This window comes from Leopardus geoffroyi, chromosome B3, assembly GCF_018350155.1.
Source record: "Leopardus geoffroyi isolate Oge1 chromosome B3, O.geoffroyi_Oge1_pat1.0, whole genome shotgun sequence".
Classification (NCBI taxonomy): Eukaryota; Metazoa; Chordata; class Mammalia; order Carnivora; family Felidae; genus Leopardus; species Leopardus geoffroyi.
The window spans coordinates 712,122-729,260 of NC_059337.1; the positions used below are offsets into that span (position 1 = coordinate 712,122).

At 63.9% G+C, this 17,139-nt stretch overlaps 1 protein-coding gene across 2 annotated transcripts; it reads right to left on the reverse strand.

The window, feature by feature from the left end:
- Positions 1-973: 973 nt before the first annotated feature.
- On the reverse strand, positions 974-16,805 carry CTSH (cathepsin H). Of its 2 annotated transcripts, none has more exons than XM_045448550.1 (12): positions 16,636-16,791; positions 13,294-13,325; positions 12,623-12,728; positions 11,590-11,660; positions 10,979-11,083; positions 9,431-9,517; positions 8,731-8,786; positions 7,999-8,080; positions 7,201-7,269; positions 6,211-6,317; positions 3,321-3,446; positions 974-1,236 (listed from the first exon to the last, which is right to left on the reverse strand). In XM_045448550.1, exons 1-12 carry the CDS (start codon positions 16,724-16,726, stop codon positions 1,203-1,205), a joined length of 966 nt encoding a protein of 321 aa, XP_045304506.1. In that variant the 5' UTR covers positions 16,727-16,791; the 3' UTR covers positions 974-1,202. The 2 variants fall into 2 exon arrangements, with proteins under 2 accessions (XP_045304506.1, XP_045304505.1); XM_045448549.1 differs by lacking the exon at positions 974-1,236 and adding an exon at positions 2,226-2,590 and having other exon boundaries at positions 16,636-16,805.
- Positions 16,806-17,139: the final 334 nt, after the last annotated feature.

Genomic DNA, 17,139 nt, shown 5'->3' on the forward strand with positions numbered 1-17,139 from the left:
CCCCGACCACACGCTCGGCAAGCCAGACCCGCCCGCCCGTTCTCCGGGGAATGCCGCCACTTCGGCACTAAACATCCCCGGTCTCGGGAGGAGCCCGAGTGCCGGGCGGGGCAGGGCAAGCCCGGCCCGAGTTCTTCGGTGTCGCAGGCAGAAAGCTGCTTGCACTTCTGTGCGCACGCACGTTTGTGACACTTCACAGAACAGGAGCCTGCCCTTTCCTGCCCACGCACACTGCATCTGAGTAGGGGAGAGGCTTGACGTTTTCAGGTTTGGGGGCTGCCGAAGGGCTTCATGCCTGTCCCCAGAAGGGTGGCTTGCGTGCGTGGACGCTGCTCTCCGGAGGCGGCTGGACCCAGAGGACTCTGGAGGAGGGGTGTCCTCGCCCAAGAGCCCGAGCGCTCGTGCAGGTGGCGCTTGGCCTGAAGGGGACGTTCCTGGGCTGGCGGGTGCGGCCTTTCCCACGGCGCCCGGCGGGCAGAGTGGGCGCATCACCCTGGTTCCTCTCCCGTGACCACCCGCTGGGACCACGGGCCCCCAGCCTCAGCTTCCTCTGCGGACGTCACGGCGCCCCCCGCGCCTTCCAACACGCCTCTCCCTTAACTGTCCTTTAGCGAGGCCCACTCGTCCCTCAGAGCTCAGCTCCAATGGCCTCCGCCTGCGGGGCCCCGTCTCCTAGGCACAGAGCCGGGTGGCGTCCCACACGAACCCGCAAGGGGCTCACCCTGGACTTTTTTTTTTTTTTTTAGGTACAATTCACATACCGTAAAATTCCCACTTTCAAAGTGTACCACGCAGGGGCGCCTGGCGGGCTCAGTGGGTTAAGCGTCCGACTCTTGATTTCAGCTCAGGTCGTGATCTCACGGTTTGTGAGTTTGAGTCCCGCATCGGGCTCTGCGCTGACAGGGTGGAGCCTGCTTGGGACTCTCTCTCCCTCTCTCTGCCCCTCCCCTGCCTGTGCTCTGTCTCAAAAATAAACGTTTAAAAAAAGGTTTATTAAAAAAGACTACGTTCTGGGTGAAGATTTAGGTTAAATTGTTTTTCCAACTAGGTGTCCAATCTAGCACCTTTTATCGAGTAGTAAAAATTAACGTGTCCATATGCTACTCACGGACCGAATTCTCCTTCTGGAGACTCTGGGTGATAGATCTGTTTGTTCTTGGCTGGCCCACCTTCCAGTTTTGACGTGCATTCCCTTCACTCATTCATAAAATCTTAGCACATCTCGGCCTTGTTTCCCTTCAGGTAAATAGAAAAGTGTCAAGCAGTTTTATTGAAAGTTTAGTTGGCAAGAGTTCGCTCATTTATGTTGATGGAGAAGGTGGTTACTGCTCAGTTTACCCAAGCCCTACTTTTGCTTCTAATGATTTTGTCATTTTCTTGTATCTAGAACTTCTGTTACTTTTTTTCAATCTTTATTTTTGAGAGGGAGAGAGGGAGACACGGAATCCGAAGTGGGCTCTAGGCTCCGAGCCGTCAGCACGGAGCTGGACGCGGGGCTCGAACCCACAAACCCTGACCTCATGACCTGAGCTGACGTCGGATGCTTAACCCACTGAGCCACCCAGGTGCCCCCATACTGGTATCTTCTAAATAAGCCTTGTTGTCAACCCCCCTCCCACTTCCCCCCAAATATCCTCAAGCCTTTAGCTCTCCAGGAGGCCCAAATGACGCGAAAGGCTTCACGGTAAGGAAACCATAAACTGCAGGACAGAGAGCAGAGCCCCGGCTCCTCCCGCGGACCCGGCCCCCTGAGGCCAAGGGCCACAGCAGTGAGTCCGTGGCTGCCTTCTGAACGGAGACCAGGAGCTCTCAACGGGGAAGGGGTGGTGTGGGGCTGGCAGGAAGGGGAGGGGTGGTGTGGGGCTGGCAGGAGGGTCAGGCAGGTTGAGGGGCAGGGCTGGGGGTGGGGGGGTGGGACAGTCCTGGGGGGAGGCCAGTGGCTGGGGAGGGAGGCCACTGAGAGAGAGGCCACTGAGAGAGACAGGCAGGCTTCCGGGCCAATGCCAGGGATCTGAGTGCCGACTCTGCCAAGCCCGGCACGTTTTCGCACCTCCCCGCCGGGGACAACCTGTCTCGAAGCCAGCCTGTGACGGTGACACCAGTGCCCTCACTGTCCTCCCAGCCAGGCAGCCCCTCGGGGCCTCCCTCTGGGGGGACGTGTGCCTGGAGGACAGACCGGGGCCACGCCGTGTGTGGCCCCAGCACACAGCACAAGCCCGCACGGGGAGGCTTCGCCAAGTGTTTATTGAACAAAGACCGCAGGGAAGACTGTCGCGGGCGCTCTCCACACGTGAGAAGCGGCCCTGTGGGAGATAAAGAATGTTCGCGGCCGCGTGGGTTGGAGTCCGTTACAGGCACAGGGCTGGCGGCCACCTTTGCGTCAGAGGACACGGGTGGGACTCCTCCTCCTCAGGCCTGCAGGCAGGGCCCGGGGGCGAGGCCCCAGGCGGTGTCCCTGCCACCTCGCCCAGGGCAGGACTCCCTCCGTCAGTCCGTCTGTCCGTCCGTCCAGGCTCACACCAGCGGGATAGGGTAGGAGGCACAGGCCGCCAGCCCACACATGTTCTTTCCGCGCTCGATGAGGAAGTACCTGGGCAGACAGGGTGGGCGGGGGCCTGGCTGGAGCTTCCTCACCACAGACCTTTCTGGAAGGTTTTACCGCTCACCAAGATCTGGCTCCGGGGGTGAGGGCGTCTGAATTTACTCATGAAACAGGAGCGCTGGGCTTACTTTATGGTCAGAAAACCTGACCTGACTTGGCGAAGACCTTTTCCTTGTCTCTCTTCGGCTGACATATTGTGTCCACACCCCACCTTCCCCAGAATTTTCCGGGGCTCCTTCTCAGCCCTGACCTAGGCCCTTACGTAGTTATGTATGGTCTCTGTCCCCGCCCCACCCTGCCCTAGGACGCAGACTCTGGTGGGGGACAGGACAGAGTCCCCTCAGGGCATGTACCCAGGGCACCTGGTGCCAGCCCCTGGCTGTTAACGGTCAGGGATAAGCGCGTTGCCTTGGTAACCTGCCCTCCCAGCCCGGTTCCCTCCCGGCAGGGCTCTACGCTGGTTCTGGTTCCGGCCACAGATCCCCCTGAGACACTGTTCCCGTTCCTGACACACGACTATTGAGATCTGGGGCTCAGGGCAGGCGGGGGCTGCCAGGGACGTCTCCGGGGTGCGTGGGTCACGGTCTCAGGCCCCTCCCCGGGGGCCTGCACGGGGTCTCGGCCGACCGGCCCCTGCTCAGAAGCCACACACTGGACGGGGCGGCAACCCCTCCAGGGCCCCCGGACCCGAGCAATCGCCCCCTTCCCGGCTGCTTACCCTTTCATCCCCCACTGGGGACCCCAAGAGTTTTTCACGATCCAGTAGGGAACCCCATTTTCTTCTCCATACCCAACAGCCAGTACCGCGTGGTTTACTTTATCTGGAGTTTTATGACAGGAAGTGCTGGAGAACGGAAATAAAAGAGGTTTGAACACACGGGAAGGACGAAAGCATCTGACGGCTCAGCCCCCGTCCCACGGCGGCCCTTGGAGGCTCCGAAGCAGCGTTTCTCAATGCGGGCACCGGGGCCACGTAAGGAGAACTAACTCCGCTCGTGGCGCGAGACACGTAGTCCCTCCAGTCCTCCCGGTTCCGTTCACACAAAGGAGTGCACGAGGGGCGCTGGCCCAGCTACAAGCCCGGACGCTCCCTGACGCCTAATTCACAGCAAGAAGAGGTCACCTTCCAGCTGCACCTGCCGTTTCTACTGCACCTGTGCGCTTGCCGCACCTGCGCCCCTCCCACACCCGCGCACCTGTGCACCCGCCCCCCTCCCGCACCTGCGCCCCTGCGCCTCTCCCACACCCGCGCACCTGTGCACCCGCCCCCCTCCCGCACCTGCGCCCCTGCGCCCCTCCCACACCCGCGCACCTGTGCACCCGCACACCTGCGCCCCTCCCACACCCGCGCACCTGTGCACCCGCCCCCCTCCCGCACTTGCGCACCTGCGCCCCTCCCACACCCGCGCATCTGTGCACCCGCCCCCCTCCCGCACCTGCACACCTGCGCCCCTCCCACACCCGCGCACCTGTGCACCCGCCCCCCTCCCGCACCTGCACACCTGCGCCCCTCCCACACCCGCGCATCTGTGCACCCGCCCCCCTCCCGCACCTGCACACCTGCGCCCCTCCCACACCCGCGCACCTGTGCACCCGCCCCCCTCCCGCACCTGCACACCTGCGCCCCTCCCACACCCGCGCACCTGTGCACCCGCCCCCCTCCCGCACCTGCACCCCTGCGCCCCTCCCACACCCGCGCACCTGTGCACCCGCCCCCCTCCCGCACCTGCGCACCTGCGCCCCTCCCACACCCGCGCACCTGTGCACCCGCCCCCCTCCCGCACCTGCACCCCTGCGCCCCTCCCACACCCGCGCACCTGTGCACCCGCCCCCCTCCCGCACCTGTGCCCCTGCGCCCCTCCCACACCCGCGCATCTGTGCACCCGCCCCCCTCCCGCACCTGCACACCTGCGCCCCTCCCACACCCGCGCATCTGTGCACCCGCCCCCCTCCCGCACCTGCACACCTGCGCCCCTCCCACACCCGCGCACCTGTGCACCCGCCCCCCTCCCGCACCTGCACACCTGCGCCTCTCCCACACCCGCGCACCTGTGCACCCGCCCCCCTCCCGCACCTGCACACCTGCGCCCCTCCCACACCCGCGCATCTGTGCACCCGCCCCCCTCCCGCACCTGCGCACCTGTGCACCCGCACACCTGCGCCCCTCCCACACCCGCGCACCTGTGCACCCGCCCCCCTCCCGCACCTGCACACCTGCGCCCCTCCCACACCCGCGCATCTGTGCACCCGCCCCCCTCCCGCACCTGCGCACCTGTGCACCCGCCCCCCTCCCGCACCTGCGCACCTGCGCCCCTCCCACACCCGCGCACCTGTGCACCCGCCCCCCTCCCGCACCTGCGCACCTGCGCCCCTCCCACACCCGCGCACCTGTGCACCCGCCCCCCTCCCGCACCTGCACACCTGCGCCCCTCCCACACCCGCGCACCTGTGCACCCGCCCCCCTCCCGCACCTGCACACCTGCGCCCCTCCCACACCCGCGCACCTGTGCACCCGCCCCCCTCCCGCACCTGCGCACCTGCGCACCTCCCACACCCGTGCACGCAACCGTATCCGGGGTGTTGCTTTGTTGCCACTGAGTTTATTTTTAAGACTACCTGTACTTGGGGCAAACGCACAGGTTTTCCGTGGACAACGGGGAACCAGTGTCCACAAGGAAATCCTAAGAAACTCAAGAGGACAAGAAGCGGTGCTGACTCGTCACTGGGCTCACGCCTGACTGGGTTCCTGCTCTGGGACAGGCCAGGGCAGGTGGCGGTGCACCCGTCCCAGGGAAGCCTCGCTCGGCAGGAGGCCCCTGCCGGATGGCGACCCAGGGCTGAGGAGCCCGAGAAAGGCAGGTCTGAAACCACGAACCCTCAGTGTGGCTGGGGTGGGGCGCAAGGGCCGAATGGGGACCACGCGGCCGATGAGCTCAGAGAAAGAAGGGGCCAGATCACCGGGGTCCCCCAGCCCAGTCGACCCTGGACCACAGACGGGTACACTGAGGAGGCGGAGGCTGGCGTGGCTGGAGAGCGCTCCACAAGGCGGACTCTGGGTCTGAACGGAGGGCGGCCCCCCGGTGGGGCACAAGGACACGTGGGTCAGAGCACATTTCTGGGCAGCGTTATGAGGGTGGGGAGGAGAGGTGTCAGATCTGAGGTCCCCACAGGCCACCCGCTTGAGCTGGCCGGACGGCCGTGGGTCCCGTGGGCCTGCTCGTGACGTGGGACAGGCGGGTGGCCAGAGGCAAGGGTGAGGTGAGCCCCGTCCCAGAAACGCTCAGTTTTCTGAAGAGCGGTGTGGGGAGACTCCCGGCGCGGGGTCCTGAGAGCGGCCGCTTTCTCCTCCCTCTCTCGCAGCTTCCCACCCTGAACGCGGGTGTTTTCGGCCGCGGGCGATTCTTCCACCGACACAGAGGAAGCACTGTCGCCAAGCGGCCCGGTCTGTCCTCCTCCCCGCTCCTCGCCACGCCAGACTCCACGCCCGGAGCCGCGGGGGCTGAGTGGGCCGCGGGAAATGCCAAGCCCGCGGCGCCCTCAAGCAACGGCCTGGCCAGGAGTCGGGGACGCCCGCCCGGCCCCGGCCCTGTGGCTGCGGGCCCGCTCACCTGGAGTAGACGCCCTTTCTGTACATCATGAAGTCGCCGGTGACCTCGAAGGCAAAGCTCACGGGGTTGTACAGGGCCACCGCCTCCACCATTGCCTCCTCGTCATTCTGCGGACACACAGTCTCTGTCACCTCTGGCCCTGTTCAAAACGTGTTCCTTTGTCCCAGGGTAGGGACGGAGGGTGGGGGCTGGGTGGGTGCACGAGGAAGGAAGAGAAGACTGCTTTGGGCCAAAAAGCCACTAAGGGGCAGAGGCTGCACCCTCCACCCAGCGGACGGTGGGGGTTTTGCCTGAATGGCCCGGTTCCTGCCCTTTTTTATTTGGCTTACGGGCTGCTCCCCTGAAACCTCCGCTCCCCTGTGACCCTCCTTCCCTTCGCTGGGCCGGTCTGCTGGCGATCTCTCTTCCTAATAAGGAAACCCTCAGGGTGGGGGCCATGGGTGCAGGTGGGCTGGCTCGTTCTGTCACTGCGGTCCCCCTACAGTCCCTCCATGACGCCCCCTCCCCTGCCCACGGGACCCCTGCCCTCACAAAACCAGCAAAATCAACCACCTCTCCCTCTGCCTGCATCCTGGCGTGAAGCCAGCCATGGGCCCTTCACGTCGTGGGATTGTTTGTTACGGCAGCATAACCTGGCTTATCCTGACTGATGCACATTCATACTCGGTGAATCTGCATTCACTCTCTCGTGCACACACTGATGGCACTCACACACGCACACCCTGTGTTGCGGGATGGGAGTCGCTGCCTGCAACTTACGGAGGAGGACACAGAGACAAGGCTGGAGCCCTGCACAGACCCAGGTCAGAGCCCCCGCGCCTGATGCTAGTCCCACGCTCTGCCCCTCCCGCCTCCCTCCCACCACGGTGACTGGGCACAATGATATGATAAGACCTTCTAGGCAAAGTGCTAGGAGAGGAGGCTGCGCGCTGTGCCCCGGCCCCCTCGTGAGAACACAGTCCCCGTCGGAGGGAAGGATCCGGTACTCACGATTGTGATGTTGGCTACGTCCTTCACGAAGGCAATGGCCTTGCTGGGCTGGAATTTGCAGTCCCCGTCCTGTTCAGGCAAACGGTGTGGAACACAGGTGAGGGAGGCTCGGCCCCAGGCTGGGACTTCAGGCCTCCCCTGAGCCGGCTGATGACGTCTGCGGAGCCAACGCCCCGTGCACCGGGGCCGGGTGATGGGGTCACTTAAAAGGGAGTGAGAGGCATCCTTGTTCTCAAGGAGCTCACAGGGGCGGGACGGCCCGGCACTGGCTTCGGCAGAGGTGGGCTCACGGGCACTCGGCGGGACGGAGGTGAGCGCGAGCCTGCCTGGCCGGGGAAGGGAGGGACGACTCAGCGGGTGGACCGAAGGAGCAGCTGTGTGACCTCCGACGGCTGGAAGGCAGACTCGAGTGAGGGTCTAGGGTGGGGACGGTCCCCAGACAGCCCACCGGTGGCCGGCAGGTTTTCAGGGGGCTGGTGCCGCTCACCGGTGAGGGGACACTGGTGGCAGGCGGAGCCACAGGTCTGGGGGAAGGACAGGGCTGTGGACAGGGAGGACGTGGCCCGGTGACCCGTGGCGTGTTCAGCAGGCCTTGGGAAAGAGGGTGCGGGTGCTGGAGGGCGTGCTCTGGCACCCACGGCAGACGGGGGGAGCAGCCGAGGCTGGCGCCGGGTGGGGGGGGACCCGGAGCGGCGGGAGGGCAGTGCTGCAGCCTGGAGGGGAGGAGGAGGCGCTCCCCGAGGCTGAGGGGTCGGCGGCGCGCAGCCCAGGCCACGAGGCCGTGCCACCCAGGGTTACCTGGCCCTTGTAGGGGTAGGTGTCTTCACCCATGATGCCTTTGTTGTACCGGATGTACTCGAACGCCTGGCTGGGGAGGCCCCTGTGAGAAGCACGAGCGGAGGTGTCTACCTGAGCCAGCCCCGCCACCGGCGGCCCCTGCAGGCGCTGGACCTCGACCGGGGCAGGGCCCAGCCGCAGGGGAGCTCTCTGGGCGCGGGAGGGGCTGGCAGGGCCGCCCCAGCTCCCTGGCCCCGGGACAGACACCCGGAGTCCGAGGACGGTCAAACGTGTCAGGGGCACGGAGAGCCCTTGGGGGTCTCAGGGACCCCGGGCCCAGGCCCTTCTGCCAGGAAGAGCAAGCAGTCCCACCGGACGGCAGAAGGGACCCGCCCACGGCCTGCTCTGGCCGCCGCCGTGCCCGCTGGGCCCCCAAGCGCAAGGCGCTTTGCAAACATGACCGCCCAGCTCCTCCCGTGAACCCCGTGAGTGGCCCATACCGTTATTTCTTGGGGCTCAAAGACGCTGAACAACCTCCCAGGGACCCCTCAGCCACAGCCACGGAAAGAGGGCGGATGGTGGAACCGGACAGGCCTGGGCTCGGATCCCAGCTCTGCCGAATTCCGGCTAAGGGCCCTTGGGCATGTGACCGTCCCCTCCATGAAGCCGGGACGACTCTCCTCCCACCGCTGACCCGACAGAAGCGGTCGTGGGAAACGAGGGGGGCTCTGGCGCCCCCGGGCAGGGACGCACCCTTGGCAGCCATGATTGTTGAAGTTCTGGGCACAGTCGACCAGCTGCTGTTCCGCCTGCAAGAAGGGGCGAGCGCGGTGGGCGAGGGCTGGCGCACAGCCCTGTGGCCTCATCGGCACTGTGTCAGGGCCGGTTACGAGCACCCAGGGCGGGGACAGCAGGTGTGCGGGGGCCGGCCGGGGCCGGCGGGCGAGGGCAGGTGGCCGCTGGGTGCTGCCCGTAGGTGTGCACGGCGAGGCTCGTGTGCCCACGGCGGCAGGCCTCACTGGGGACCCCGCTCCGCCCTCCGGGCCCTGCCCCTCGCCCCGCTTGCCCTGGGGTCACGGGGTCAGCAGTCGCACACACAGGCCCCGCTCTTCCCTCCCGTTGACAGCCGCGGCAGTCGGAAGAGCATGGCTCCCAGACGTGCCCCACCCCGCAGGCGCTGCTTTCTGAAGTCCCCTCAGGCCGCCAAGACCAGCGCCACCTGGGCGCCACCCGGAACGGGCCCTTGGCTGTGTCCTGGGGAAACCTCCTTCCTTTCCGCCAAATGTCCGTGGAGACTCCCAGGCCGAACGTCCACAAGGCTGGGGGCCCGGGGCCAGCTGGGGCAACATCGCCACCGAGCCCCGAAGGAGCCGGAAGGCCCACCTGGCCCTCCTGCCAGGCCCTGGGGCCAAGCCACGACCTCCGTGGGTGGCCCCAGGGGCGGGCTGCTTACCAAAGACAGCAGTTTCCCAGTTTTGATGGCGATGGTCGACTCCAGGGCCCCCGTGGTGGAGAAGGTCCAGCAACTGCCACAGCCGCCCTAGAGAGGCCGGGGCGGGGATCAGTCACAGGGACCCCAGGAGGCAGGCTCCCGTGCCCTCGGGCCCTTGCGGGGTCCCTCCTGTTTCAGGTGGGGTGCCCGAGGCCTGCAGAGCAGCAGGAGCGGCTGCCAGCCACGGGTGCCTCCTAGCCCCAGCCCCTCGCTGACCAGGCCCCACGGCCCCGCGAGGGCCGGAGCCCCCGTCTCTGGATTTCCTCCTCCTTCTGAATCTTACGCTCCTCCTCCACTCCCCATGGTTTCTCAGCAGGACTCGCCCAAGTCTTGTTTCCAGAACTGTCTCTGTCACCTCTCCACCTCCAACCTCACTCCACAAACTGTCCTCACGAGCAAACTAACAACTCCCCAAATGCTGTGTCGGCCCTGACCTCCATCGGGGCCCAGACGGTCCCACCCCACCTCGCCCACCTGCCACAGTCACGGCCCGCCTCGGGGCGCCAGGCGGGTCAGGCGCCACAGCTTGGCTGCCTGCGTGTCACCGCTGTGCCAGCCTGGGGTCACCTCCGTCCCGTCAACTGTAAAACGGGGCCGGTGCGCCTGCCTCGCGGGGCTGTGAGAGGCGCAGACAGGGTCCTGTGGCTCAGGCCTCACGCCTCCTCCTCCCTGACCGGTCGGCCCCTGAGCGCCCCTCTCGTCACCCCTCACCGCCCAGGGGTCAGTCCTCCGGCCCTGCCGTCCCGCAGAGGGCCTTCCTGCTGGCCTCTTCCTCCCTCCGTTCGGGGAGGACCCCGTCCGGTCAAGAAGACCTTGTCACGGACAAGGAGAAAATGTTTCTCAGCGAGAGTCTCAACGGAAGGCCAGTGTTCCTCGGGGGGTGGGGACTTCCCCTCATACTCCCTGGAGGTGAGGGGATGGTGTCGTTCTGGAGAAGGCCACTGAAGGCCGCTGCCCTGTGACTTCTGGGGGAGGGACATCGTGGGCAGAGGGGACAGCAGGGGGCAGGGGCAGACTCCCAGGAACACGGCCGGCTGCCTCACAGCTTTGTGAGGGCAGGAGGCCAGGCCACTGCAGGGGGCGGCCGGCCAGAGTGTGCCTGGGGGGCGGGCTCCACGCCGCGAGCCGACCGCCTGCAGCCACCCAGCGGGAGAGGCTGGCCGGGCCTCGCTGGGCGGATGGAGGGTGGGAAGAAACGACACGGGGTGGCAGGAACGGGGTCCTGGGGTCCCATCTCCGAAGGGTGCAGAGAATACGATGTTCAGAGGGACTTTGTAGGAGACCTGGGACGCATGGGGAACCCTGGGCGTGGGGGGCACAGCCGAGCTTCAGTCTAACAAGGAGGGACTTTGTCTCCCTCCAGAGCAGCCCCCAGCATTACCTCACAGCCTCCCAGAGGCGGGGGGACGGGGGACAGACACAGATCTGGGGACACCTGCCATGCTCGGGGTTCTTCTGGGAATACCGTCTGCGAATGTGGCGATTTGGGGGGGGGGGTGCCGCGCATACCTGATTTTTCACTGGCGAGACATACTTCCCCTTCGTGCGCCAGTCCACAAACGGTGGGTAGGGACCAGTGCCCCGCAGGTAGTTACCTCTGGTGGCTGAGCAGTTCTGCAACAGCCAAACACAATGTTTTCCGGGGAAAAGCGTGCGGTTAAAACAGAATCACCGACAGAGAAGGAGAAAGAAACACCCCGCCCCCAGCGACGGGGTCCAGACGCTAACAGACGCGTGCCTTTCAGAGCCCCGGCCGGAGAACCAGGTTCGGCAAATAAAAATGCAGTTCCTGCAGTTAAATTTGAACCTGACGTGAATGGCGAATAACTCTGTTATTCAGCCTAAGTATGCCCTGTGCACGTTTATGCCACATTTACACCAAAAAGTTACGTGCTGTTTGCATGAAACTGAGTTTTAACCGCGCATCTGTATTTTCTGGGGCAACCCTAAGTCTGGGGTCCACAAGGCTGAGGCCACAGGTGTGGGCGGAGGAACTGCTCCGAGCGGCCTCTCTGACTCCCCAAGAAGCCCGGTGAGGGGGTGGGGTGGGCTCTGCTGGGAAAGGAGGGCAAAGGTCTGAGCGGAAGGAGTCCCACCTGGTGACAACACACAACACCTACCTGAGGCTCCGACCAAAGATACTTGTGTTTTATTTCGGCAAAGCTCATGTCCGAAAACTGGTTCAGTCCCACTGAAAAAGAGAAGGAAAAACAAAAAACCCAAAGAAAGAGGGGCTCCTAAGCCTCTAAGAAACAGAAAAAACAAAGAGACCCACGTTAACCTGCGTCCCAAGTCTGCAGCAGCCGGTGCCCTCACGCGTTCTGAACGTGACGTGACCTAACACGCCAAGGTCAGGCGTGCCTGTGCCTCCGAACCGCCCAGGGAGCGTCTCAGCTGTGCGTGCGTGGGCTGCGTGGCAGGGATGTGGGTGCGGTTAGTGTTGGGGGGGGGGGGCCTGGGCACCCAGCGCCTGACACCCGGCCGGAGAGCCCGATGGCCGTCCAGGTGAAGAGGCTTCCACCGGCCGTCACCGCCGCACGGGGCGGGGAGCACTCCCATCTCCCCCACAGCCCAGTGAAGCATCAGAGGCGTCGACGAGCTCCCCCAGGACAGCACGGCCAGTGTGGGCAGAAACGAGAGCCACGCACGGCTTTCCCGTATTACGCCTGCTGCCCACACTACGGTCAGCTGGCCCTGCCGTGGTTTCTGAGGCCCTGGATATACCGTGTGCACGTGCTTCTAGTGACTTCTCGTGACGCCACCCCGGAGGGAAGGCGGACGTCCCTAGAGGCTGCTCCTGAGTGCAGAGCACCGAAGGGGGGGCTGCTGGCCAGCACTCCAGGGCAGGGCTCAGCATCGGGACGGACCCTCGGCGGGCAGGAGTGGGCAAGAGAGGGCAGGGCTCCTACACGGTCTCCTATAGACCTCACGACCCGCGGGGGGGGGCCCGGTACCGTCCTGCGTCACAGAGACTCTCGGAGCCCAGCAGAGCCGGAATCCGGGGTCCGCTAAGTACGGCTGCAGAGCCGGGCTCGGGACGTGCCCGCACCCTAACTCCCGGCGCGCCTTCCACCCTCGGGCGCCCCTAGCGCGCGTGTGTCCGGCCCTGAGACGCGGCCCCGGGAGCCTGGCGGGAAGGCGGCCCCGCGGTACTTTTAAAGGTGTGGTTCCCAGCGTTGTGGGCGCTTATCCTCCTCCAGTTGCCGACAAAGGTCTGCAGCCTGCGCTGGTACTCCTCTGAGCTGTATCTCTTTTGGTGCTAAAACAAAACACATCAGGCGTAAGTCACGGAGACGAGCGGCGGCTCGCCGGAAGGAGACGGTTCGTTTCCTAAGAGGAGGGCTGGAGGACCCTCGAGGGAGCCGTGCTAGTGGGCGGGCGCCGCTGAGGCGTCTGCTGAGGAAGTCAGGAGGGGGCCAAGCGCGGCCCTGCCTCCGGGGACCTGTGGCCGGAGCGAAGGCGAGGGGCCGAGTCCCGGAGGCCCCGGGAGACACGGGCCACGTGCAGGTCCTCCACGGACGCACAGCCACTGCCGGGTCAGGTGCCTGTCAGACATCACCGTCTCTCGGAAGCACCTGCCCTCGTGTCCCCCAAACTGCCCCGCAGCCGGCAGGCGTCGCACGGCGATTGGAACGGAACACACACCTCGGAGGTGAATGCACTCACGTCGCTGAATCTTTCCCGCTTTGGCCAGCTCCCTGTCCGGAAGGCCCCAGGGGCAGGGGGCTGGAAAATCCCTCCCCGTCGCCTCAAATCGGGCACAGCAGGGTGTGAGAACAGGCAACAGAGAGGGGAAGAGCGGCGGAAAGAAGTTGGGCACTGACCTGGACCATCCATGACTTAAAGTGAACTTTTTCTGTAGAAAGGAAAAAAAAAAAAAAACCGATTAGGCCCCGGGTTCCTGGCCATGGTGCTGGCCCGCAGCCAGGCAGGGCACTTTAGAACTGATTTGCATCTCAGGAAACTAGGCTGCATTCAAAGCACCGAAAATGGTGTTGTGTCTCAGAATGCCAAAAAGCCCTCAAACTCTCACTGCTGCTGCGGCTGCGGGAGCGGAAACTTCCGGTGGGTGTCCTCGGGGCGGCGCCCAGACGACAGACGGGACCCCCGGTACTCTTTTACCCCATGTGGGTGCCGGCTGTGCATCTGTGTTTATGTGGACCCCAAGGGCCAACAGATTTCTTCTTCAAGGGGCAGATAACAGATATCTCGGTCTCTGCAGGGTCCTGTGGTCTCTGTCACCGCCACCCCGCTCTGCCCCTGCCATGTGACCACGCTCCGGTAAAACGCGAGTCACAAACGCTGCCCCGCAGTGCCCGTACGCGGGGTTTTGTGTTGTCTGCAATTTCGCGTTACATTTCAGTGGCTGCGAAGGACGCATTCCAGCTTATTGTAAATACTGGCATTTTAAAATGAGACGGCCACATCGTTCTCTCAGAGTTAGCCAGGGAATCCAGGTACAACACCGCGGTGGGAAAGTCGCCATCCACAACAGAAGGGAGCGGGGCACGTGTTCACACTCGATGCCCGACCGTCCTTTCAGGCGACGAGGACGGAAAGTATGCATTGAAGTTATTTTTTCTTCCTGTGACTCACACATCCCTGAACATTATACAAATGTATTCTGGACTGAATAATCATCATTAACACCCCAACTGATTAAACTATTTCAGGGGCGCCTGGGCGGCTCAGTCGGTTAAGTGTCTGACTTCGGCTCAGGTCGTGATCTCGTGGTCCACGAGTTCAAGCCCCGTGTCGGGCTCTGTGCCGACAGCTCAGAGCCTGGAGCCTGCTTCGGATTCTGTGTCTCCCTCTCTCTCTGACCCTCCCCCACTTGCACTCTCTCTCTCTCTCTCTCAAAAATAAATAAACATTAAAAAAGATTTAAAAAGTATTCCAAATACACGCTATGAAAAATAATCGTTAAACACGAAAAACAAACTTGTATCAGAAGTGCACCCCCTCATGAGATAAATAGGACTTTACTAACAACACCCGCTCGTGGATTTATAGATTCATGAGTGAATATTTCCTATTTTTTTGAACGGGTCAGCATTAATTCTAGGAATAAATCAAAGGACTAAGAAATCCTGCTAAGTAAGCAGATCTTAACTGCCGATTGCTTCTGGGAATGGAAGGCAATTTTTAGAGCAAAGGCTCTCAATTCCTCTGTTCCTAATCACATGATGCTCTACAACCCCATCAGCTGATACCTCTGTGAGGCCCTCTCTTCCATCTCTGTTTCCTTGAAGAACCAGCAACAGCCTTGAAGAAGGATTTGTTACCATCTGTCTTTGCTGCCTCCGAGGCGTTTATGACCACAAGGCCCAGGCTTAGGACAAGTGAGAGGCACTCTCTCCCGGGAGATCAGTGTTGGCCAAGAGGATGTTTGGAAGTAAAGGGGCTGGATGCTGACCCCTTATCTGTGCCCAAGTCACTGGGAATTTCTCTGTGTTCCTCCAGGGACTGCCATCCCTCCCCGTCCCTCCCCGTCCCTCCCCGCCCCTCACCCCCACCTTGAAATTCCCCCGGTTAAAGAGCACTGCTTCTCAGCATTCTGGCTTCCCTGTGTGGGTCACACGCCTATTCAGAAACCGAGCTGTTGCCACTTTCCCGGGGAAAGAAAGGCCCGTTTCTCCAGTACAATCCGGTGAAAGGTTTCAGAGGGTTCCCAGTCCTGGTTTTAGGGCCTTGCGCAGCAGGTGGTTTCAGAAGAAGACAGACCTCAACTCAGGACCAGGGTTTGAGGCCAGACGCAGTTTAGGACAACTGACTGGCCTCTTTGCCTCTGGGCGACTTCAAAATCAGCAAGCAGGTGTGACGAGCCTGGCCTAGTCCTCATTCGCTGGAGGTCAGTGGGAGAAAAAGCCAGAGATGCTCTTGGGGCTGGGCCGGAAGGACCTGCTGGTGAGCCCAGAGTCCCAACCTCGGACAGACCCATTTCAAACCCACTGTGACTTTTGGAGGGGGCATCTTTACGTCTGCCCTGTCTGGGAGACTGTGCACGGGACAGCAAGAGCAGGGGTCAGCCAACTATGGCAAGCTGGAACATGTTTGTTTTACACTTTCGAAGGATTGAAAAACATATACAACATTTTGTAAGACCTGAGAATCATCTGAGTTCAAACTTCAGAGTCCAGAAGTAAAGGTTTATGGGAACACAGCCCCGCTCACTCACGTACACACCATCTACGGTTACCCTCACCAGCAGAGTTAAGTAGTCGCTACACACGGTGTGACCCACAAAGCCTAAAGTAGTTCCCATCTGGCCCTTACAGAAAGAGCTTGCGGGGCCCGGCTCTGGAGTTAGTACGGGTGCCCGTGCGACCGTCCACACAGCCACACAGCCGGGGCAGAGCACAGCCCTGGCCCCCGGGGGAACTGGGTTCTCCTCAGCTTGGGGCTGACCTGCAGCTGGCCCCCTCGCCCCCACCCAGGTTTGCAAGGCCAGGGGGGCTTTCTCGCACAAATGTGTACAGAGGAACGAGGCAAGACTCTGAGCCAACAAGATTCAGCCTCCGTGATCTCTGTCCCGTCCCAAGGCTGTCCCTTGGCAATCCTCTGGGTGCAGGGCGAGTAGGGCAGCAGCAGGGAGGGCGGCAGGCTCGCAGGGAAGAGCCCTCAGCCTGGGGAGGTGCCCAGGGCCGCAGCAGCAGCAGAAGGGGTGCAAGAACAGAGCGCCCCGGCCTAAAGGGCAGCGCTGGGGCCTGACCGTCCACCAAAGCGCTTGGAGCAGCGCCCTCAGGCTTCAAGGGCTAGAATCGGTCGCTCCTGCAAAGCCCATTCTACAGGACTCTCAGAGCAACTGTGGGGATCCCCAGGAAGTTGCCAGAAAGGCTGGAAAGTCCCTGCTCATCCCCGCAGGGGCACAGCCAATCCTCTACGTCCCCCCGCGGGACGTGGAGGCAGCGCTTCTCCGGGGCTCCAGGCCCTGCAGGCGCCTGGGCCAGTGGGGCCTTGGACGCCCAGCCCACCCGCTCCTCTGGTCACGCAAGACGCCCTCTCAGCCTCCCCCTCCTCCCGGCCCCCTCCCCTAACGCAGTTCACCCCTCCCGGGTCCTGGGGCCGGGGAGAGGCCCTGCCTCACCGCCCCCAGCCAGGTGCTCCCCACCCCCGCCCGAGCCGGCCCGGCCTGGGCCCTCTCCCGCGGCGCCCCCTCCCCGTACCTAAGGAGCTCACGTAGAGGTCGGCGGCGCCGCAGGCCGGGGGTCCCAGGAGCCCCCAGCCCGCGCAGAGCAGCGACAACACGGCCCACATCGTAGCGGCTTGACCCGCGGACTGGCTCCGAGGGCCCAGGAGCGCGGCGGAGGCGGCTCCGGGGCGGGGGCGGGGGCACCGGGATGGGGCGGGGCTCCGGGGGCGGGGCGGGGCTCCAGGCGGGGACGGGGGCGGGGGCACCGGGGGGCGGGGCTCCGTGGGGGAGGGGCACCGGGGATGGGGCGGGGCGGAGGGGCGGGGCTCCAGGCGGGGACGGGGGCGGGGGCGCCGGGGGGCGGGGCTCCATGGGGGAGGGGCACCGGGGATGGGGCGGGGCGGCGGGGCGGGGCTCCAGGCGGGGGCGGGGCACCGGGGGCGGGGCTCCGGGACACCCCTGCGTCCGATGAGGAGACGCACCTGAGGTGCGCGCTCTGCCGCCTCTTCCTCCTACGGTGCAAGGAAGGCCTTCGCGG